The 24,211-nt window shown below is 51.7% G+C and overlaps 1 protein-coding gene across 4 annotated transcripts in view; it reads left to right on the plus strand.

Annotated features, from left to right (window-relative positions):
* The window catches only part of OTOF (otoferlin), a 95,850-nt gene that overhangs the window by 36,795 nt on the left and 34,844 nt on the right, over positions 1–24,211 (plus strand). For 3 of the 4 annotated variants that reach the window (XM_041755247.1, XM_041755250.1, XM_041755251.1), the window contains exons 4-8: positions 1,347–1,446; positions 3,894–4,075; positions 17,378–17,451; positions 19,110–19,236; positions 19,705–19,759. In XM_041755247.1, the coding sequence (XP_041611181.1) occupies positions 1,347–1,446; positions 3,894–4,075; positions 17,378–17,451; positions 19,110–19,236; positions 19,705–19,759 (538 nt within the window). Of the gene's footprint in view, positions 1–1,346; positions 1,447–3,893; positions 4,076–10,830; positions 10,876–17,377; positions 17,452–19,109; positions 19,237–19,704; positions 19,760–24,211 lie in introns of all 4 variants that reach the window. The other variant, XM_041755249.1, reaches the window with a different exon arrangement.

The raw sequence follows: 24,211 nt of genomic DNA on the forward strand, positions 1-24,211 counted from the left end.
TTCCCAGAGTTAGGAGCGGGAGGCCTTTTTTAAAAAAACAGTGTTCACCTTCTGTGTTCCTCAGGAAGGTATAGACATCAGACATGTCCATTAAAGTCAGAATTCATCGGATGCCTCAGCTCACTGGGATGTGTCTCTTCCCATTTTCTCGGGCTCCCCTTCCTCCCCTGTAAATCAAGGGCAGCCCCGGGTGATGTCCAGGCACCCCCCGCTCTCACACACTGTGGGTGCCCCCTCGGTCTCTGCCGCTTCAGCCCAAGACAATGCATACGTTTTAATCTACCCCATGTGGAATCACCATGGGAGAACATCTCTCTGAGTGCCCTGTTCTCTCCCAAAGCAATAACCTTCAAACCGTAGGGTGAAATGGGGTTCGAGTCAACTCAGTCAGCATTTATTAGGCACCCACTGTTGTTCATTAACTCAGCCAGCAGATACTGAGATGTCCTGTGTGCTGGAAATATCAAATCGAGGCTGGAAGTAGGAAAAATAGCCACCACCACCCCGGCCCCCTCACTCTGCTCTGGAGAGGCTCAAAGTAGAGCGACACCCCTCAGTACCAACCAGTCCACTCCAGCAGTGCTAACTGTGTGCGAGATGCTCTGAGGGTCTCAGCTCTCTAAACAATCTGGGGAAGTGGGGATTATTGGCTCATTTTAGGAGAATCCAGACTGAGAGAGCCTGAGTTGTCAGGGAAGCAGGTAACTTGCTGGTGTCAGAGGCCAGCCTCCAACTGCAGGGCTGTGCTCTTCATAGCACTGTGCTCCCCTCCTCTGCTGTCAGATGGGATATGTGGGGTTTCCACAACCAGATGGGCCTTTGCCGTCAGTGGGCTTGCAGAATGCAGGTGTGGGCATAGCAGACAAACAGGGGACCAGTGAGCCAGTGGTGTCGGTGATGGGTAGAGCCCTCAATTGTGGTTAGGGAAGGTGGAAGGGACAGAAGCTGTTCATGTGTCCAGGAGCTTCCGGTCCTTCTCCAACAACCTCCACACTAGGCATCTGGGCAGGAGCTCAGCTGAACCCCGATTCCACATGTCCAAGGACCACAAGCCAGGGGGGACTGAGCCCCCATCTGGGGACATCCCCCAAGGCTGTTCACTGCCCACGAACTCTCCCAGGGAAATGGGTCTCACAACATACAACCATTCATGCTTGTTGGGGGTCACGTTCCCTCCAAGACATGCTGCCTGGGCCCTGAACACCAGCCCTGGCTCTGGGGCCACCCTCTCCTGGAGCCTAAGCAAGCCCTCCAGCCCCCCAGCCTACTCCCCAGCCTCGTGGGATGTCATCTCCTTACTCTGGCCTCTTTGTGTGAAGCTGCCATGCCCCCTCTGCCATCCACAGGCTAATTGGGACCTTCCGCATGGTGCTGCAGAAGGTGGTGGAGGAGAACCACGTGGAGGTGTCCGACACGCTGATTGATGACAACAATGCTATCATCAAGGTGGGTCTGTCCCCAAGAGTCCCTGGACTTGCCCTTTATGGGGTCCCCTGGAGGCCTGCTTCACCTGCCTCCTCTCACACATAAGGTGGGCTGGGGGATGCTCCTAATGGGTGGTGAGGTGAGGCAAGAGGAGACCCAGGTCAGATGGCTGGAGCTCCTCAGCCTGGGGGCTGTGGCCAGAGCCCTTGATGATGGTAGGCTCTGCTGTCCCGAGGGGGAACAGCATCTGAAGGCCAGCCTGAGCCCTGGCGGCCACACCAGGCATGATCTTCACTCTGCATGCCTGTCCTGGAGCCTCTCTAAGACTAGGCATTCAGCAAGGGCAAGAACCTTGTTTTCTATTCCTGTTGTTACATCCTATCCTAGCACTTTCAATGTGAACACACTCATACTAATGATGCACACTCCATACCTGTTCTGACAAAGCAAGGAAATGGGCTAATCTGGAAACTCAGACCCTAGGCTCTGCTGTGATGCCTTTGATCAGCTCATTCATGTCCACTCACGGCCAGTTAGGCCATGCTGGGGAACACAACCGCTATGTACAAATCCTAGTTAGGCCATTAACTGTGTGACTTGGGTAGGTTACCTACCATCTGCAAAGTGAGCAACATTATAGTCTCTGCTTCACCGGAATTGTTCTCAGGATTAAATGAGAATACACAGATAGTACTTAGAATAGTTAGACACATAATAAGTGCTCAATAAATACATAAAACAATTTTGGTAACTATTACTTCCTGACCTCAGCTTGCCTTGTATGTAAAATGGGGTTATATCATGGTTCCCTCACCTGGGTCCTGCATAATGTGTAGCCCTATGTGGTAGGCAGCAGAATAGCCTCAGAAGGCAGGGCTGCAGCCATGGGGAGCCAGAATGCAAGGAATGCCCTCTGAGGAGTACGAAGGGTGGTGCAGAAATTCCCATAGTTCCTTGAAGTCTCAAGATACTTCCTTGCAGAGAACAGGAGAGCATTTGGGACTTCATAGCTTGGCCCTAGCCAGGTCATTCTCTCCATGGGCAGGTGTGGGCAGGGGCTGCTTTTTGAAGTCAGGAGGGCTCAGCCACCCTGGGAAAGGGAGAGGGGATGCAGAATAAGCTATGAACACCAGTGGGAGGAAGTGAGATGAGAGTGAAAGGAAGAAGTGGGCAGGGACAAGTAGGCAGCACAATCCATCCCCTGTATTTCTAGAATCAGGCTGAGGAAAGGACTCACAGATGATCTGGCCCATCTACCTACCTCTGCTACCCATTTTGTGGATGGGAACCCTGGGAAATCCTGGCTGAAAAATAAATTTAGTCAAGGTCAGACAGCTGGTCCACAGCAGAGCCAACACTGGATGAGACCCAGGGCTTCCAATTCCAGGCCACTATTTTCCCGCCACAACATACCTGGTCACATCAAAAGGGCCCATTGAGTCAGTGTGAAGGACATGAGGCTTGGAGTCAGCCCGACTGGGCTCAAATCCCAGCATGAGCACATCCTAGCTGTGTGACTCTGAGCAAGTAAATTACCCTCTCTGATATGTTAGGTAGGATGAGTTGAAGTGCTGAGAAGATCAAATGAGTTTACAGTAAAACGTCTAGCATAGTGAGGCTTCAGGAAATCCATGTACCTTTTCCTTCCCCGGGGAATCTAAGCCTGGGCAGGGGGAAGCCTATGTGCCAAGCGAAGGCTGCCTGTGTGGATCGCAGGGGCAAGTCAACGCCCAACCTGTGAGGAAGGGCAAGTGCATCTGGGAGACATCCTGACACCCACACAGGCTGAGAAAAGGACTAAAATAAGTCTTCCCTGTGCACTGGGGAGAAACTAGAGCTAAAAGGAAGTAAATAGCTCCGAGGACCCAGAGGAGCCCAACCAGATGCACCACCTGGGCCCAGGCTTGGTGCTCCACTTTCCCCAGAGAAAAGCCCAGGGTGACCCCCAAGTCTCCAGAGTAGGACGGCAGGTGTCAGCTGAGCAGGACGGAGTGCTGGCCCTATGCCCCTGGAGATCTCTGGCCCTCCTCCGAAGGCTCAGCTCACATCACATCACCAGCATCAGGAGTGCGGGGAGGTCAGCCCCGCTTCTGAGGATGAGCGGGTGACCTCTGCCCTGGGACCACTGAATGACATTCTTGATTATGTGTACGGTGCCCTCAGAGAGCTCACCACAGTCTAGGCTCAGCTGTCCAGGGGTGGGCTCCTCACCTTGGGCACCGGGGAGGAGCAGAATCAAGTGCAGGAGGACCATTAAAATTGACTGAGCCTGTGCATCTCAATCTTTCTGAGGCATCGGTTTCCCTATCTGCAAAATGGAGGTGTGGGGAGGATTAACACCCAGCTTGTGTTCCTCCAGCCAGTGAAGGAAGCGAAAGCACTTTGTAAATAAACATCACAAAGCAACGGAGCGTGCACATTATTGCTGTCTCTGTTCCCCTGCTCATCATCCACCCCTCTCCCTCCAGACTAGCCTGTGCGTAGAGGTGCGGTATCAGGCCACAGACGGCACAGTGGGCTCCTGGGATGATGGGGACTTCCTGGGGGACGAATCCCTCCATGAAGAAGAGAAGGACAGCCAGGAGACAGATGGACTGCTCCCTGGCTCCCGCCCCAGCTCCCGGACTCCAGGCGAGAAGAGCTTCCGGAGGTAACAACAGCCCAGGCTCTCTGGCCACCCCCCCCCCCCAAGACACGGGGAAGATGCCTGGTCCCTCTCGAAGGCCCCTCCGGGCATGACTGGGCTCAGAGTCCAGGGCTGAGTTTCTGGAGAGACATACAAGAGGCAGGAAGGTGTTTCTACAGGGCCCCTCATGCTTATCCCCCGATCCCAGGGCTCACTCGGGAGGCCTGGTGTCGGGGATCAGGCTGAGGGTCCAGGCCTCTTACTACCCTGTGACGAGTTCTGGGAGGGTGAACTCTAACTTGGGGCGAAGAGGCTAGACCCCCTGCCCTAAGAGAATGGGTAAAGCAGATAAAAGGGGGCCCTAACCTCTCTCACCCAAGACCCATCCGTGCCAGCCCAGCCCCTGGCAGCCTGCCATCCACCTGGGCCCAGTGGAGGCCCAAGAGAGGGAGGCCTTTTCCTGCCAGGGTAAAGCCAAAGTCCTGGTCGGGACATAGCCTCACTTCTGTTGAGAAAAATATATCCTGGCCCCCCTCAGTGTTAAGGACTCACACCTGCAAGTGTCCTGCCACACACGGGTGTCAGGAAGCTGTGTCCAGGCCAGCTCATTCCAAAGGCATGATTTTTTTCAAAAGAAAATGCAGTTGTATTACCGTTAGAACTCAGAGAGACAGACTGTAGGTTAGCAAAATGTTGGCTGTAGATTCCTAATCCACTGGGAATAATGTGTAAAACGCAGGTAAGTCAACGGTGTATCTAAAGTTTTAGAGGAGAGGATCCCCTCCCAGTGATCGCCTCCCTCCAATCTCTGACCTTCCCTTTCCAAAAAAAGTATATTCAGTCCCTGTTCTGAAAAAACACAGATTCTAAATCAGTGCGATTGAATTGATAAATTTTTATTAGACAAATACGCTTTTCTTTGTACCTGAGCCACGCCCCTCCGGCCACACACACACACACACTATAAGCCTAAGACCCTAGGAGCCAGGTGGAGAGCAATAGTAACAAGGTCAAAGGAGCCAGGAGTGTGGCAAATACAGGGGACCTTGGGCTCCAGGCCAGCAGGGAGCAGCAGGGGGTGGCATCACCCAGGCCAGCTGGGAGCCTGTCCTCCTTGGACTCTGGCCAGCTAGCTGGAAAGGAGATGCAATTTGGCCTCAGGAGGCCCAGATCTGAGTCCGGGCTCTGCCTCTTACCAGTCTCGTGACCCTTGGCCAGTCGCATACCCTCTCCCCTGTCCCTCCTAACCTGTAAAGTGGGGCCCAGAATAATGAGAAGCACTCCCCACCCTGCTGTTAGGAGAGCCAGAAGGAGCATGGGGGGCACGGGGTGTAGCTGGGGTACCAAGTGCTACCCCATACAAGGACTGGTGACAAACAGGGTCTTGGCAGCTGAACAATGCAAACGGACAGGAAGGGGGCTGGAAGTGGTGACAGGATGAGCAGGGACCCAGTGGGGAGGCAGGGGCCACACAGAGGGTACGTCTGGTCCCAGTCCTCTGTTCCCACACAGGAAAGAGCTTGGCTGGGACTGTCAGAGGTGCAGCTGGGCTCACAGGCAGGGGACAAGACTGAGTGCCACCCGAGGGCCAGCAATACAGGCAAGGGAGCACTGGGCCCGAGTCAGGGGAGCTGAATCCCATGAAGTCCCATCCTGGCTGCCACTAACTAGCCGAGTGACTTTGAGCGAGTCGCCTACCCCTGTGGGCCAGTTATAGGAATGGGTTGAACATCCTGGCTCCTCCCTAACTGTGATATCCCAAGGAACCCAGGGACACTCTGGATCTCATGGGTAGCACCCACGTGAAACAGCTCTGGGAGCTCTGGACAGCCAAGGGCTGCCCTCTCTGGCTACTGTAGTCAGGGATGCAGAGCCAGTTTCCCTCTCATCCTATGAGAACAGGCCAGGAAGCTGGGGCACGAGTGGATACACCAGAGCAAAATGGGGAGCTCTGTTCCCCAGACCTGCAGAGGTCTCCTCCCATCCTTCCTCAGCCATTGCTGGGCTTTCCTACCTCTCCCTGACCTTCATGTGGCCTGTCCCAGGGCAGCAGCAGGAAGCCAGAGCAGGAGGAAGGGTTTTATCTGGGATAGGGAATTGGGAGAAGCTGACAACCGTGGTCAGAGCCCCTTGTCATCCAGATGCCACCACCCTGTATGGGAGGGGCTGTGTGAGCATGTGCATAGTTTCTTGGCTGCCGCAGGGGCTGCTGGTCCAGATGCTAAGAGCGCCTTTGGGGTTGGTGTCTTTCCCAGGCCTAGCCACAAAGCCAGCAGGCTGGGTGGGGGAAGAGGTAAGAACCTTCAGGGAGACTCCTTTACTGGTGAGAAGAAGGCAGAGCTGTTTTAGAGCCTTTGGGCTTATCCTACAGCTTCATTCTGGCTGCCTCCATGTGTCAAAGCACGCGGGTGGCAACAAGGACTTGATGGTTGACCCCCCAGCCCTAAGTGTTATGTCTCACCTTTATCATATAAGTGCCAACTAGCCAGGCCTGTCAACTCTGGAGTGTGGGAGGAAGCCGCTGTCTTCTGGACCAGAGAGCCCTCCAGAAAGGCTTGGCCAGCAAAGGGGCAGGGAGAGGAAAGGATGTATGTGCCTTGCCTCTGGCCCCCAGGGAAGTCTTCCCTTCCCGCGTCTGCCCCTGGCCCTCCATCTCCTCCTGAAAAGCCCACCCCTTTGCAGATAAAGGTGCTCCGTCGACCAAGCGCCTCTCTCACGACCAAGCACCTCTCTCATCTCTCCTCTGGTCCATCACCAGCCACAAGAAAACCTCATTGTTGGCAAACAGCAGTGTCTCCCCTGGTCCCCTGGACCCATAGGGGTCTGGTTAGAGAATCCATTTCTGCCTGTCTGACTTGGCTCAGTAGGGTGTTTGCTGGAGGGTGGTGGTGGGCTGGTGGAGTGAATGGGCGGAGAATAGCCTCAGCCCCTGGCTGGCAGGGACTTTTCCATGGATGACAGAGGAGGCTGGTGCAAGGAGGTCCTGGGGAGCCATCTGGCCTCACCACCCCAGGAAAAACTCTGTAGAGGCTCCCCTTACGTAAGGGCACTCTATCTCAAGCCCTTAAGTATCTTCCTGGAAATTTCTCCCATTTGACCTCGGGGAATGTGTGCTGGCACCTCTGCCTGAGCATGCCCTCCAAACCCCAACCCAGCCTGTTAACCCTTCCCTCCCACAGTTCCATCGATCCCGGGCCCTGGTCAGTCTCATCCTCTCTGAGCATCCCCGGCCTACTTCTCTAGTCTCTGCCCCAAACCAGGGGCCCCTGATTGTGGCCGGGTGTCTGTAACACACCCTGGGAATGTTCCAGGAGGTCATGCAGTGCCATGGACAGAACAGGGCTCAGATCCCAGATCTGCCTTTTGGAGCCACACTTCCCCACCTGTAAGAGGGGCATCCCTAGTGCCCCTCAGGAGTGTTAGGATCACATAAGATGCTACATGTGTATTGCCCACTGTGGCACCTGGCATGTGGTCGGCACTCAGCCAATGTCTGCCTTCCAGAGCCTCCGTGTCACTCACCCCAACTTCCATCCTGAGCACTATCTGACCTTTGGGTCCAAGTCCTGCTATTAAGCTCCCCCTCAGCTCTGGCCACTCCACCCTATACCAAGGGTTCTGTGAACAATGCTGCTGACACCTGGAGCCTCACAGCAGCCGGGGCCCAGGGTGGGGCCTCACTTGGTCACAGGGGTCCCCTCGCCTCCCACAGCTGTCAGTGTGGCAGAGAAGGAATGAATTACCAACCCCGTGGGCCCTTTGCTCTCAAAAACGCAAAATCAGGGTGCAGGCTTTGCATGTCGGGATACATCTGCCCCAGTCTCTGAAGGGAGAGGAGACTTTGGTCCAGAACATGTATGCACACACTCACAATCGCCCTGGTGTTTGCACACACTCACGTGCACATAGGTTCTCTCTATTTGATGCCAGGGAGCTGTGCACACCACTGATTTCTGGGGTCTTGTGCAGTAGCTCTAGGAGCCACATCCCAGAAGGATAGAAAGGAGCCCCAGCTTTAATCTTGCAGCTTCTCTTGGGGCTTTCTTGCAAATTCCCTCTGTTCTGCAACTCTTTCTTCTCATCTTCTCCACCTGCCTGGCCCTCCTGCCCTTCATGGCCCCACCTCCTTCCCCCCACACCCCCTACCTGAGAAGATAGAGGTTCTTGTAGGGCTCCTCTCTGCTGTGTCTCATCTTGGGAGCACAAGGAAGGACCACTTTTCTTGTTCTCCTCATGGATCATCTTTTATTCCAGCAGAGATCCATGGAAGCTAGGTATCCCTCCTATGCCTGAGGTCAGAGGGCAGGGGGATATCCTCATGGTATGTGTCCTGGGGTATGTATGGGGTCAGCACAGCCAGCCTCACCCCCAGAGCTCTGCTTTACCAGTTCCCATGATCCCTTCCCCTGATGATCCCCCTCATCAGGCTGAGCTCCAGAGAGGCCAGAGCTCTCAAGCAGCGCAGAGGAGCCAGGGTCAAGGCCATGCTGAGATATGGGGTGAAGCAGTGCTAAAGAGACTCTTCCCAAACCTAGCCATTTCACCTGAGGTTGGACTCCCCTCCATCCCCAACCCAGGATTAAGTGTTTGTGTGAGTCCTGGCACCGTGAAGCACTTGGGTCCCAGCAAACCCTGGAGTTCCCCAGCAGGCTACCATATTGAATCTCCTACCCTGTGACACTTTCAGTGGCACACCCAGAGCAATGGGGATGGGGGTGTGAGGAAGAGGTGGAGTGAAACCAAGCCCCAGAGAAAGAGAATGCTGGCTGGGGAATAGAACTTACCTGGCCGGGGTGGGACAGTAAAACCACAATGTAGACTCTAGGAAGAAAGTCAGATCCACTCAGGGCTTCACTGAGAGGTCCCCTAGCAACAGGGACAGAGGCCAGTTCACATCCTACCCCTCTGCTCATGGCAGAGTGACTGAGGGCAGGCTGACCACAGAACCTCAAAGGTTTATTATTAATGTTAGTTGTATCCTAGTAGTAGTGGTAGCAGTATTTTTTCACAGAAAGACTGTCCTTTTCCCTTCTCCATTTCTACACTCAGAGTGTGGGTCTATGTGCAGCCCTTTTGTAGGCCCAGAGGCCTAGAGCATGTGAGGAGGGGTGTGGTGGGCATGTCGTAGACAGTGTGCACTGGGCTCTGAGCGCAGGTCATGCTGTGCCTTGGCCTCCCCTCTGCCTGAGCAGACACACCCCCCCCCCACCCCCCCACTGAGCCAGCCTGATGCCTCGCTAAGATTTCAGAGCAAAACCGGAAGGGAGAGAGAAAAAGCATCATGTTTTTATTGTTCAGGTATATAAGTTCCCCCTTCCTGTTCCATCCTTTGCCAATCCTAGATGATACAGTTCCCCTTCTGGTTCCTCTATTGCAATATTTTTCAAACTTTTCAGGGTTACAGAGGGCTTTTAAAATAATAAACAAGCAAACTCCCTGAAAACTTGAATCCAAAATTCAGAGAAAGGCAGCCCTGTTTGGGTTAATGTGGGGGGGGGGCAGTAAATCTCCTGTTCAGCCCTCATTCTCAAAAGCTCATTGGAGCTCCTGCTCCACTGGAGCACGCCCCATCAGCAGTCAGTGGGTCCCAGTGCAGGCCCATGGCCGTGCCTCGCCTACCTGCCCTCAAGACCAGCCAGGCCTGCTGAGACAGCCTCCCCTTCTCTGCAGTGAGCTGTTCTCTGATCAGTGGTCTCAGCGGATTTCAGCAGGCAGAGACCTGGCTGACGTTCACTACTTTGAAAAGAATTACAAACTGACCAGCTTGCCTAATGGAAAAGGTAACTGGCCAAAGCTGCGCTTCAGCTGTGATCTATCTAGGCCTTCAGGTTCTGAGCTGTCAGGGCACAGAGTCATGTCTATGTGGGCAAGGCCTGGGCCAGTATAGAATAAGGAGAGGTAATATCACTAACTGCCATCTGCTTTCTTTTCTTCATTCTCACTGCCACAGCATCAGGGAAGCATTGAGAAAACATTCCAGAAGGGTTTTCTGAAAGCCTCCCTAAAGAGGCTAACCCTGCTCTGAGCCCCAGAGTGGTAGCTCTCTTACTGCCACGTGCCCAGAATCTGCCCAGCCTACCTTTCCTCTCAGAGGCCCCCAGAGCCTGGGAGCGGCCCATTCTGTTGGGAGGAGATGAAAGGAGGAAGGAGGTGGGGAGGAGCAGAGTGGCCCAGGCCTAGAGGGTGGCCAGACTCCTAGAACCTTGCTTTCCCTGAGGCATCTGAGACCCACATTAGAAATCACCAGACCCTTGCCTGGAAATGAAAGAGAGCAGCTGATCCCTGAGGCCTCCTCCCTGATCAAGGCTCTAGGTTTTCCTGGGCTTGGCGTTGGGAGAGTGGCCACCCAGCCCTGTTCCTGTGACCAGGGCAGAGCCTGGGACTGTCTGATCCTTGCCCTGCAGTCTTCTTTTTTTTTCTAATTTTTATTTATTTATGATAGTCACACACACACAGAGAGAGAGAGAGAGGCAGAGACATAGGCAGAGGGAGAAGCAGGCTCCATGCACCGGGAGCCTGATGTGGGATTCGATCCAGGGTCTCCAGGATCGCGCCCTGGGCCAAAGGCAGGCGCCAAACTGCTGCGCCACCCAGGGATCCCCTTGCCCTGCAGTCTTAAGCTGAAGTGAGAAGCTGTGGGGTGAGGGGTCCCTGGGTCAAGGAGGCCCCTGGGGAGTGGGGGTCTGCAGGGCCAGGGGCTAAGTCTGCAAGTGTCTCTAGTCCACACCCTCCTCACTCACATCCCCTTGTCTCCTCATTTCTCCTCCCCCCCTACTCAGCAAAGGCAGAGAGAAGACCAAGGGAGGCAGAGATGGCGAGCACAAGTAGGTGTCCCAGGCCAGGGCGGAGCCCGTGGGGCCCAAAGGCTCCTCACCACAGGGTGCGGATGTCGGGATGGCCTGTCTCAGAGGGCTTAGGTGTGGGCTATCCTGGTGGAGCCAGCCCTGGGGGATGGCAGAGCGAGGGCGGTCTGTCCATCTGGCCATGGGAGGGTGAGGGCCAGGGAGGGAGGGGGTGGGAGTGGGGGGTGGGCAGGTGTCTGGGCCTGCTGTTTCCACTCCCTCCTGCCTCTTTTCAGTGTCTTGACTCTTCTTCCAATTCCCTATCCAGCTCTGTACCCATGGACCAGGCCCTTAGGCTTCCCTGTGAGGGAGGATGTGACTCTAGGCAGAGGAGTAAGGGAGGCTCAAGAAACCACTGGCCACTTCCCCCTAAGAGTCAAGGCAGGGCTGGGCAGATGGATACACAGGCCTGGAGGCCCAAGGAGGACAGACTCTGGGCCTGGAGTGGCCATAGGGGTAGCTGGAGCATGAAGGCCCAGAAAGCTAAGGGGAGATGAGCAGATGAGCACCTTCTGTTTGTCCTCACCATCTCCAACCCCCAAAAGGCTTCCTGTGGGAGGGAGAGATCAGAGGGAGAGGAGAGAGGTGGAAACCCCAGATGAGAAGAGCCAGCCACAGGAGCTTGGAAAACCTCATGGCCTGGCGTTGATGAGTAGGTCTCACAGAGTCCCCCAGAAGCACATGCCATCTCAAGAACTCTCTAGCATTATGGGGAATCCATAGGAATGGTAGCAGTCAAGGCTGACAAGCTGGAGGGGGCCTCTGGGCCAAAGCCCTTTCTTAGAGATGACAAATCTAAGTCCCAGAGAGGGGAAGTAACTTGCCCCAGAATAGGATCAGAGCTAGAATGACAACACAGGGAATCTAGCTTCTGACCCAGAGTTTACAATAGACCCAGGGAGTTTAGAGCACTTGACTGTACTCTAAATTCAATTTAACTCTCCAAACACACTGACGCAAGCTGAAAAGCCAAGCGTGTGGTCTTTATTTTCCAGACAGGGAAACTGAGCTTCAGAGATGTTAAAAGATTTGCCCCAGACTGTGGTGCCAATAAGCTAAAAAACCAGTTGACATGAGGACATCACGGGGACACCAGGATTGTGCCAACAGGGGTCTGAGGTGGTCAGCACAGATATGGGCTTGAGATCTCTGCTTGCTTTAAAACCCCAGAGAACTCACCATTGTTGTCCATTGCCTTAACAAAAACATACTGAGTTCCAACTCCACTTGTGACACACAAGCAAAAGCACAAAAGCGATGGCACCGCGTGGGGAAAGTTCAGGCCCCGCCACCCGAAGAGTCAAGGCTCTGAGCGAGGGAAGGCCTGAGGCAGAGCATGTGCCAGGCTTGGAGTGGGAGCCGGATTGCTAAATCCAGGGATATGTGAGTGAGAGATGATGACAGATGCTGGACTGGGAGTCCCTCTTAGGGAGAGGTTTCCAGGGGTCAGGTTCCTGCTTGGCCGCTTAGCTGTCAAAGGCCTCCTTAGGAGTGTGGACCACCTGCCCCTCCCCCAGGCTCTGACTGAGAGTGGTGAAGCTCTAGGGCACTTCCCAGTTTCCAGCTCCCCAGGCTGCCGGGGCCAGACCCCCAGCCATTCCCACTGGTTCCCAAGTGCTTCCTGATCCGAATCTCTTGTCATCTCCAGTTAACTCCTGGAATAAAGTCACCTGGCATTTTTTTATTCTTATTTTAATGTGTAGAGCAGTCAGAGGATTGAAAAGGGAGGAAAATGAGATTTCTAAAAAGAGATTATAAAGGAGTTGAAACTCCTCTGCCTGGGGAAGAAAAACCATAAAAACAATTTTGAATCTCTGAAAGGGTATTATGTGGCCAGGCTGGCTAGGCTGGAGCTCCACCGAGGAGAACTAAGTGGAAATATGTGCAAGTCGCAGTAGGAAGAACTGAAAGAGCCAGCCATGAAAGGACTCATGCTCCCTGTGGGTGCGTGAGATGCTGGGAGAGGCTGGCTTGGGGAGGTGGCGTTCTGTTCCCATGATGCTGTTTACTTGAGTCTTGCGAGGGGTTGGCCACGGGGGAGGGCCAAGGAGTCAGCTCCCTGGCGAACTGTGAGCCTCAGGACCCAAGGGCCTCCTAGCCTCCTGCTTTCCCCAGGGCGCATGGGTAAATAGGCCAATCGGGAGACAGGTTCTTATAGGAAGGGTCGACCTGTCCTGCCCAGGTAGAGGAAGATATTTGAAACTAGCTAAAACTCAATACACTGTGAGAAACAACTCTACAGCCTGTGATTATGAAATTAGTGGTACTTGGGATATGAGGGGAAAAAAAAGAAATAAACCCACCAAGGGGTACTGGTGGCACATGCCCCCAAGGTTTGAAAATGTGGCTGTTTAAGCAAGCAGAGAGCCAGAGACCCTGTTTCACTCAGGCAGGGGTTCCTCCAAATTACCTGAGGCCTAAGCCAAGGAGCCTGGATTGTGAGGAAGCCCAGGCCTGCAGCCTACTGTCCGCACAGCCCCTAGGTACGACCTCCAGAAGAAGACACAGCCCTGAATTACTCCAACGCCCGGTTCACTAAGCTTATTTTGGCCAAGGTTCCCAAATCATTTTGAATACCAAGCTCTCCTCGCTGGAGGGCCCCAAGTGCATCACCCAACCACGACATCCTTCTAGATCTGAGCCGTGGAACCAGCAAGGAAATCATCAGATCCATAAATGAAAGAAAAAGTTTACAAATGAGTGAACTAACTTTAAAATCTTTTCTCTAGAGGGAAATAGTGGTCTGCATTGTAGGTGCATATCATTCTGCCTGCAGTAAATCCAGCCACGGGGAAACCTAAATGTGACCATAAATCCTCAGAGGGCCCAAAGGGCCCCCCTCCCCAGCTCCTGCTTCGGCTTTCTTTCCTGAAGCAGTGAATGAGGAGCCACTTGGTCACAAAGCAGTTTTTCACTGAGTTGATTACTGGCTTTTTTTCTTTGTCTCTTTCTCACCATATTGTATCTTTAGTCATTGAAGAACTCAATTAGACCGAAGGCAGCATTTATTTAAAAACAAAAACTCAGTACGCGGGCACACCAGTAACCTCATGGATAGATTACACATTTTGGAAATCTAAGTCTTTAATTCAAGTGGATAATCTTTGAAAAATCCCTGCCTCAGTTAATATTTATTTCAAAAATCACCTTTACCCTTTGCCAAGAGAAGCAGGCCTGCGGCTTCTGGGAAGTGGTGCAGTGATAGGCAGGAGAGGCTGCTTCTATCGTGAACTTCTGACGTGTCATCGATCAGAAAACTCCAAAGGGCAGGGAGAGCCGACGACATCACACTCTACTGCACACTGTCCAGATGGATTTAAGAGCGAGTCTAGGAGACAGAAACAGGTGGAAAGCCAATAGTAAGAATTCTGGAAATTACATTCACCCTACACATTCTGCATTTTTCATGAAGGAATAAATCGTCATTTGGAGACATTTCCAGTATATAGGAGTAGCATCGGTAAACCTGTCCACTTGAGATGCTTAAAATTATTCAGGGTCTGAGAAGTCAGGTTTCTCCTGTAATTGGCTTCAGGTTATGGTAGAGAATAGTAGGATAGTAGAGTTTGTTTTGTTTTGATTTTAAAGTATAAATTTTTGCTTCCAAATATGTTTCTTTTAGGGAAGAAAGTGACTTTCAAAGTCAAAGGCCATAAGTGCCGCCAAGGGAAGCCCCAGGCAACTTTCCCACTTGGGTGGGTCCTCAGACCAGCATCAGAAAACCACAATTCCTAGCCACTCGAGCCCCCTCCAGGCCTCAGGCAGCACATACAGATCCTGTTCCAGGATGCCAAGCCTCTGGTTTCTCAGGCAGGGCCTGCTTCTGACTCAACACAGTGCTTTGACCTACCATCTCAGAGCACTTTCCCAGGAGCTTTAGGGCAAGGGGAACAGGATGGGGGTGGGGTGGGGGTAGCAACCCAGAGGAGTGGGGGTTGAGGAGCAGGCTGTGTGTGATGGCACTGTGTAGGTCACACAGAGTAGGGCTGGGGACTCTAAGGATGGCACAGCCCAGAAATGTTCAAGAAGCAATTGTACCAAGTCAAGTACAGAGCCGTCCAGGAAACTCCCAGGTAATCTAGGAAAGCAACAGTCAGAGCAGGAAGGCTGGACAGAATGGAGCCCCAAACACTGAGACAGGAAGCAAAGTGAGGGCTTACACTAGGCACATGTTCTGTGGCAGGGGTCAGAGTACTGCCAGTACCCCTGCTCCTTTTTTTTTAAGGTTTTATTTATTTATTCATGAGAGACACAGAGAAGGAGGCAGAGATATAGGCAGAGGGAGAAGCAGGCTCTGTGTAGGAGCCTGATGTGGCACTCGATCCCAAGACCCCGGGATCATGGCCTGAGCCAAAGGCAAATGTTCAACCACTGAAGCCACCCAGGTGCCCTAGTGCCCCACCTTAAGGCCACCAGGCAAGGAACCATCCCACAGGTGGCTCAGCATAAGCCAGGCAGGATGGTCTGTTCTCACAGCCACTCAGTTGTTCCTGATGAGGTCACTGACCTGTTCAATGTTTTGTCACCAGTCATTAACGTTCATGGCAGTCTCTTCCAAAATGCATCAAGGCTGAGAAAATCTGTGAACAAGCCCCTTCTCTGTATGTAAACCTGGGCAGTCCATGGGACTCTTCACAGATGGTATCCCCATCTGCAGGCTGTGCTGGCACGTGGCCCATACCTCTACCCACAAGTGCAGGCCCTGGAGACTTCACCAGAGTTCCAAATGGTTACGATGGGATGTACCCCAATGGAGGAGTGCAAGCCCAGAGCACTAAGGGTATAGTAGTCGCCAGCCGAGGAGGTGGGGGCTCTGCGCTTCAGCCCTAGTGCTTGGAGCCTGTGAGTCTTTCTTTGGGTTGAATGAAGAAAAGCGTATGTCCCTCCCAGGATTGTTATGAAGAGGAAATGAGCAAACATCTGGAAAAGTCTCTGGCCCATAGTAGGTGCTCAAGAAAAATTATGTCATCTCTTGTTGGCACATATGTATATACCTCCCTCCATTAGAAGGGGAGAAACTTCCCCTCTCTTCCATTGTTATATTCCAGACAGCATGATGCTGGCTAGTGCGGACACATTAGTGTTACCCCAGCCTTTCTTCACCCACCTCATGACTTTTTAGGAAACCATGAATACACTGGTGTTTTCTAAACTTTGAGCTGGTGCACACGGAAGGGTTCTTGGTTGTTCTTTCACTGGGATGCAGACTCACAGCCTTCCATATCTTGCCTGAGAGTAAAAAAAAAAAAAAAAACAGCAAAGATTTAAGAAAGTCCTGGGGTTGGGGTAGGGCCAGATTTGGGGGAGTAAGATTGGCCCCCAACCTCGAGTAGAGGGGCTTGAAGTTTTTAGGCCATCCCTACAAGGACAGAAAGGTTTTGCCCAACCTCACATTACCCGGCATAAAGATCAGGGGGTCTTGGGAACCATAGTCAAGCTTCCACAGGGAGATGCATGACCCAAAGGTGGGTGGGCTCTGCTGTAGGTGAGCTCAGAGTTGGAACCTCCATCTCGCCCCACCTGAGCCTACAGGGCTACACCCAGGAGGAGGGAGAATGGGAAGAGGAAGGAGTCAGGTATCCTGCTCATGCAATATTAATGGGGTAATGGAATATTGCATTTTACCCCCTGCTGGTCCTACTCCGGGTCTCTCCTGGCACCAGGGACCTCGGGCTCGGCTGCAGGGACATCACTGAAGGGACACTGACGGCCCCTGCCCCCTTCCCTCTGCCCCCCTGACTGCAAGGCCCTTCACCTGGGGCACAAGGCCACTCCAAGCCAGAGAAAGAGGTAGGAACTATGGAGTCTGCCATATGTTCCTGGGGGTTGGTTGAAAGAGGGATTCCACAGTGAGCGGGGACAGACAGAAGGGGTGGAAGCCAGCACCAAAGATGAATGGGAACGTGCCCATCTCCTCCCTTTCACAGGGACCCAGGAGAACCCTAGGGCATGGAGAGGTTGGGACAGACAAGGCAGCTTTGAGCACCAAGGCCGTTGGAGAACCGAGCCGCTAGCTTCGACCACACCTCCTGCTTGGCCTCTGCCCCTCTGCCCCTGTTCCTGTCCGTCTGTCCTGACGCTTTGTCTCGGGTCACCTGGCTTTCTTTCCAACCCGCTGGGTGGGGTGAACCGACAGGGAGGATGAGCTCGGAGGCACCTTGGCGCTCAGAGCTCTGAGACCAGGCTGAGGGCGCTGAGAGGGGCCCAGGACCCGAGGGCTCCAGTTAAAACCCTTCTTTGCAGCCCAAGGTCACCTTCTCTGATCGCTGGGCCCTGGCCTGCTCCTCAGCGGTGTGAAGGCATGGGGAAGGGCGGGGGGTCCTCTGCCCTAATTCCCCCTCCTGGCTCGCGCTTGAGAAAGTCTGGCCCCCACCCTCTCTCGGGACCAGCACGTGAGGGCTGGAGTACGAAGCTCTCTCTCTTACGTGTTCTTTCTCGGGTTTTGCTGTCCTGTGTCTGGTGTCTTCGGCGGCCCGCCTCGCAGAGCCGGGAGAAGTGTGTTCTCTGCCATGAAGCTCGGCAAGAACCGGACCCACAAGGAGGAGCCCCAGAGACAAGGTAGGGACGCGCCCCCCCCCCCCCCCCCCCCCCGCCCGGGGCAGCCCGGGCATCCCTCAGCACCTGATGGAGACCAAACCCCGCCCCTCCGCGGGCCGCGCCCCAGCGGGCTCTCCTGCGATTGGCTGACGCGGCCACCTGGGCGGGCCCTCGCCTCCCATTGGCGGCCGGAGGAGCCGGGCCCTGCAGGTGGTCTCCAGGAAGGGGGCGCTCCTAGCAGTAAGGGTGGGAGGGCATCTCCGCGGTTAGAACGGAGCAGAACCCTCCGTGGATGGATGGGCCTGTTTCTGCCCTCTCTGCTCTCTCTCCCTTTGTTCTTGCACGCAGGAGCCTAGAGGTTGTTCATTAGAGAAGGGAATCCCAAAAAACGAAAGTGGTTAGGCTAGTTCCCTATTTCTGGGGGGGAACCAGCATCCTGAGAATGCTTACTCAGGGCCAGGACTCACTGCCCTGCCTTTCCCCAAGCCTTCTCACCAGGCTGCAGGGAAGGCCCCGAGGAAGAGGGGCGGGGTGGGGGCAAGACAGGTGTTTGGAAGGAGGCAGGGAGGACAGGCAAAAGACAGGGGAGAACTGGATGGGTAAGGGAGCTTTCTGACCCAGGTCTGCTGATCATGTGTCCTCCTTCAGGGCTCCTGGCTGCCTCCCTCAGCATCCCCTGTGGCCCACTGGCCCCAGCATCTCTCTCAGTCTTGCCCCCACACCACTTCTACCTGTGCCCTTCTCTTTAGATTGGAGAGGGTAGGGCTGCTGGCTGAGGCCCAAACCCACCACGCTTTGGGTGATTTCCCAGGATGGCCAATTCTTTAACTCCTTGGACTAATACACATCAGTGCAGGGTTGGTTCCAAACACCATCACTCCATCACCTCTTTTACATGGATAAGTTACTTCCTAAGCCTCAGTTTCCCAATCTGTTACCTGAGAATAGTGCATATCTTGACAGGACATGGATATGAGGACAGGAAATGCACATATAAATTGCCTGGCACTGTGCCTGGCACTTAGAGGCCATTTAATAAATGGTTGAATAGCTATTGTTCAAAAGGTATGTAATTATGGATTCTTTATTTCCTACCTTCATCCACAAAGGGTATTCAGTGTTTATATGGTTAATATGTAATAAAAGAGTTACATTCAATCAAAATTAAAAAGCAAGACTAGGGGTGCCTGGCAGGCTCAGTCAGTAGAGCATGCCCGGGGCTCTTGATCTTGGGGTGGGGAGTTTAAGCCCCACAATGGGTGTAGAGATAGCTTAAATAAATAAACTTTTAAAAAAGTCTTTAAAGGGGCACCTGGGTGGAGCGTAGTTAGTTGAGCATCTGACCCACGTCAGGCTCTGCACTTCATAGAGTCTGCTTGAGATTCTCTCTCTCTCTCTGCCCCTCCTGCTCACTCCCTCTCTCTCTCAAATAAGCAAATAAATCTTTTTTTAAAACATTTTAAAGATTAAAATAAAAAAACAAGACTAGATATAATATCAATTAAAATCAAAGATCGAGATTAGGTAGGCAACACTGCAGATAGACGGGCCATAACATTCTAAGCAAATGTTAGACCTGGTTCACCCACTCTGGTTGTTAGTTTCCTGGATGCCAAAGCAAAAGGGGAAAGACAGTCACTATCCCACCATCCAGTCCACCTAACTTTCTTCTTTGGCAGATGAACCGGCCGTGCTGGAGATGGAGGACCTTGACCGCTTGGCCATTCGGCTGGGGGATGGGCTGGACCCCGATTCTGTGTCTCTAGCCTCTGTCACAGCTCTCACCACCAACGTCTCCAACAAGAGGTGAGTATGCAGGAGTCTGGCAGCCCACACTGCCTCTGCCCCTTCAGGCAGGGCCCCACTGTGTGTAGAATTGAGGTAGCGAAGAATCAGGGCCCTTGGCCAGCTTCTTCCTAACCCCACCCCTTTCTTTTCCTGAATGTCTCACACCTCTGTCCCTATAAAGGCAGGAGCCTATTCTCGGGTCACTGAACACCTGCAGGCCAAGGGAAATCACAGAGGTACCCAGCACACATCTGAACCTGTTGACCATTTAATACCTATCTCTCTGTCACTTGTGCCATTAGCTCATCGTCTCTGTTGGGGCCTCTGAGAACACCTAATCCCCATTCTGTTTGATAGTCCTGGAGTGTTTGAAGACCATGATTCTGTCCTCTGCCCTTTGCCAGGGTTCAACCACTGCCAGAGCCCACCTCCTCCCCTCTACGCAGTCCCCTTACACCAGACCTGACAGTACCTTCTCCTCCTCAGGTCCAAGCCAGACATTAAGATGGAGCCATGTGCTGGGCGGCCCATGGATTACCAGGTAGGTGGGGCAACCAGAGGCTGTATACCTTTCAAACTCTAGTGGGGACTTCTGGCCAGATGTGCATTATAGACTCTCTGGATGCATGGATCTGAGGGTCATAGAGAACCACAAGCTGAATGTAAGTTTCCAAAGTAAGCTTGTTTGTGGGAGGCACTCAGGAGTCTCCTTACTAGAGAGGTACAACCTACAGAGTAGCTTGAGAATTCTGCTTCTGCTGGTCAAAGCCCTCTCAGGATTTTGCTTCCAGCAGTGGACTTCATAAAGTTAGAGGAACCCAGAAAAACCATAAAAAAGATCAGGAAGCACCACTATATATATATTCTAACAATTAAGAGCCTCTGAAGAAGGATTTTTAGGGGGTGTGTTTTTCAAAATGTGTTGTTTTCTATTATTTTAATGCTTGAAGTAATGTCAATCCTGGTTATCCATAGATGATGAAAATGTGGGTGGGGTTTTTTCTTTTTCTTTCCTGTGTTTTCTGAAATTAACACTTAATTTTTTTATTTGTATGTTTCTAAAACTTGAGACAAAATGACTGAGATAGGGAGAGATTTGAAGCCATAGAATTGTTGATATAGCCACAGTGCAGGCAGGGTGGGTCATGAACATGGCTGGTAGCTGCTGAGAGAGGGCCACACAGGATGCCCGAATCCCAGTGCAGCCCTCCGAGCCTGATCCTGAGCTTGGCAAGGCCACATTCCCAGTTTTGTCTTTCCGGGCAGAGTTGATCAGAGCCTAAGAAACTGAGTTACATTAAGACAATTCACAATAGACTAATGTACAAACCAGAAGCACCTAGTACTTATTTATAAGCTGGAAACAAGAGGGTCCATGGACCACCCATTGCTCTAGACCTTCCCTTGGGGTCTAACAAGACTCAGCTTTAGGTCAGAAGATTGTGGGCATTCCTAAGGCTGAGTGAATACATTCACTGGTCAGAGGAAACAGAGCCTTCGGGAGACCCCACCTGGCTGCCACTGTATCAGAACCAGGGCCTAGAATCGGAGGGAGCCTCCTCTCCCAGGTTAGAGCTGTATCTTTCATCTAATTGCTCAGACCCCGTGTGTACCCTTTGTTAAGGACAGCTACCTCACTTCCGTGGTATAAAGGACCACGAGACACCTTTCTTTGTATCAGTACATCTGGTCGTGTTTTCTCAAGGACATCCATTGTCTCCTGTAATCCTTGCTTCAGTTTGTTTTCATCCAGTTGGTGACCATCTTTCCAGGTACCTAAAAGTTAGCCTCAGGCAGCGGTTTTAGACAGCCTCAAGCCCTCGGGCTCCTGGGAGGTTTGAGAATGTCGCTCCCTCACGTCTCCACCAAAACCCAAACATCAAATATCTTAAGACTTCTGGAAGCTTTGCTTCTCCAGAGGACTGGGTTCAGGGCTTTGCTCCTCTGTTAGTTCTAAGAATAGGAAAATCCCAAAGAACAAAGACCTGCTTGTCTTTGTTTTCAGATACGGTTCACTCTCCAGTGTCACCAGCCTGCCACATAAGGACACATGGAAAATAGGGTCATTGTTGTGCCTGTTAACATAACTGTTATTTTCTCAAAGGCTTGCAATGAGCCAGGGGCTGTGCTGGATGCTGTGTGTGTGTGCTTTCCATTTAAGTCAATGTAATTCTTAGAACCATCCAAGTATAGGTATTACTACATTTCTTTTCATAGGTGAGAAAATGAGACATGAGGAGGGTAAGGAGCTTACCCCAGGTCACACAGTTATTCAAAGGTAGAGCCAAGGTTCAAATCCAAGTGTGTCCAACCGAAGCAGTCAGAGTGACTAATGTCTCTCTAATTGAGCCTTTGGGACAGTCACCTACTCTGGTCCCTGTTCATCTTTACCTTACTACCTACTGCTTTTTTTTTCAAGGCCCTTTCAAAATGCTTTTTAACAGACTTTTGTCAAGTGAACCACACTTTCTCCCTCCAAACATTCACATTCTGAACTGAACAGAATGGTTGCTGCACTTAACCTGGTAACACAGTATTTTCTGGCAAGTGTGTTCACATCTCAACTACAAGTATTAACACACGTTGAGAGACAGCTCTTGGGATGCAAGTGTGGACTTATTCTTGCTTCCGATAAATACAACAGAGAAGGCGAGAAAACTTATCAAAGGAACGTCACTCTCTGGAGACCTTGGCTTCACCCAGTTGGGAAGAGCTCAGAAAGCGCCCCCCGCTGGTGGGAGGAGAGGGTTTAGCTGAACTCAGATCCAGAAAGGACCCTGATGGCTCCAGTGAACAGACCATGGCTTGCCTGTCCCCTTTGTCTCTTCTGGTTAGAATATATGTCACATGTAGTAAACCCTTTCCTGATTATTAGCATCTCAAAGGCAAGAAGCCACAGCATCATCCCAGTAAATAGACAGCTTCCCCATCAGAGTGAGCGAAGCTCTCAGCACTTGGCAGAGATGTTCTTGGTGCTCATGGAGTCCTGAGCGTGCTCACTGCCCTCTTTTCCTGCACCAAGACTCAAGATCACCTCCGTATCCTCTCCCTGACTGCAACATTGCACCCATTGCCTAGCTGGTCTCCCCACCCTCGTAGCGCCTGCACCACACCAACCGCTGTGCCATGTCACATCTCAGCCACCCAGAGATAAGGAAGGGTAGACGTTGTTTCAGAAGGGCCACACTGGTGGGCCCTGCCAGCTCCACACCAATGTTCTGGCAGCACAATCAGATCCCATGGAAGCAGGTCACAGAACGCCAAGACTCTTGGGTTCTCCCAAGGACGGAGGTATAGATTTACACTCAGCCTTGTTCCTTGCGATGGCTTTCATGAAGCCATCTGAGGATTAGGTCCCTTATCTTGAAAGGAGAGGGCTGAATAGATGATTACCAAGAGTCTCCCCAATCAGTTGGTCAGTCGGTCCCTTTGTGGGTCAATTTGCCTCCCCATCTTCCACCCTGGAAAGATCAAGTCCTCTGCTGATGACGGGAGAAAGAAAGGATGGCCAATCCCCTCCTCAAAATGTGGTTTATTTCTATTTTTTTAAAAGATGTATTTATTTATTTAAGAGAGAGAGTGGGGGGGGGGAAGGGATGAGGGAGAGAGACAGCGAGAGAGAGAGAGAGAATCTCAAGCAGACTACCCACTGAGTGGGGAGCCTGATGTGGGGGCTCAATCCCACGACCCTAAGATCATGACCTGAGCCAAAATCAAGAGTCAGGCACTCAACCAACTGAGTCACCCAGGCGCCCCTCAAAATTTGTTTTAAATTTCAAGTCCAAGTGATACATTTCCCCTCCATATAGCCCCAGGTTGGGGAGGGGGAAGCAACAGGATTGATGTTCCCCTCTACCACCAATGCCATGCAATGATCTCAATGGTGCACTTTCAGGGTTCCCCTCGGGGTCACCCCTCAGCCAGCAAAGAGCACCCTCTGGAGCCTTTCTTTTCCCACCGCTATCTCTCTACCAGCTCCTTTAAGCCCTCTGCCCCCCTCCCCTCCCCAGCCCTTTGAGTTCTGAAAAGAAATCGGGGGCCAAACGCTATCATCATGACTGGGCTTCTGGATAAAAAAAAAACAAAAACTAACCAGCTGCTCACATTTGGAAGGTTAATCTTCTGATGGCATATCTTATTACCTTATCACACCAAAACTGTGTCTGTCTACTTCCCCGTCTTGAATTACATTCTTTTTTTTTTTTTTTCTTGATAGAAGGGAAAGGATGAGTTAGTTGTGGGAAAATATAACGAGAATTTTTAAGTCTTTGCCATAAAAAGTTTCATAGAGCTTAAAATGCTATGAACTACTATGCAAGAATATTCTGGAAAGACTTCTAGTGTCAGCTTACTCTCTTCACAGTCAACTTCTCAGAGCCTAAGTTAATTAGCTCTATTTCCTTTTTAGCTCTCTAAAGAAATGGTGATCATTAAACTTCTTCAGAGCTCTGGATTCTGAGCTTAATTCCCTTTGGCATTTCAAGTTCCAAATAGAAATGCTTGCTTTCGTAGTTCAAGTGTTACTTCAATTAGTAAATGTTCAGTTTCCAGTTCTGTATACTTTCTTGGCAATGTTTTCACTGGCACTGAAGTTTCTATTTTTCTTAACATCATTAGTTTTAATGTGCTGATTTGTCTTGGCCTTCAGAATATTTATAAGACTTTGATGGACACGGTGGATGATGATTTTCATAGTTATTCTTTTTTATGAAAAGGGAAAATAACTTTCTTGAGTAAAATCATATTTAGAAGTTGCATCAAAGCACAGCAATTGATACATCAAATCTCCAAGATGAGAAGCATAAAAGCAACCCCTACAGTTTCATTAGAAGAATGAGCTGTGGTAAATGCTAACACTAGCTTAGCACAGGCTATTTTGTTAAAATGCAAGTTCGAGAGAGTCAAATGAATAATCACAAACATCTACAGAATCCTACATACAAGGGAGACTCTGAGAAGCCATTTATAACAATAGCTCACATTTTCTAGAGCT

The sequence above is a fragment of the Vulpes lagopus genome, chromosome 5 (assembly GCF_018345385.1).
Source record: "Vulpes lagopus strain Blue_001 chromosome 5, ASM1834538v1, whole genome shotgun sequence".
In the NCBI taxonomy this organism is placed as follows: domain Eukaryota; kingdom Metazoa; phylum Chordata; class Mammalia; order Carnivora; family Canidae; genus Vulpes; species Vulpes lagopus.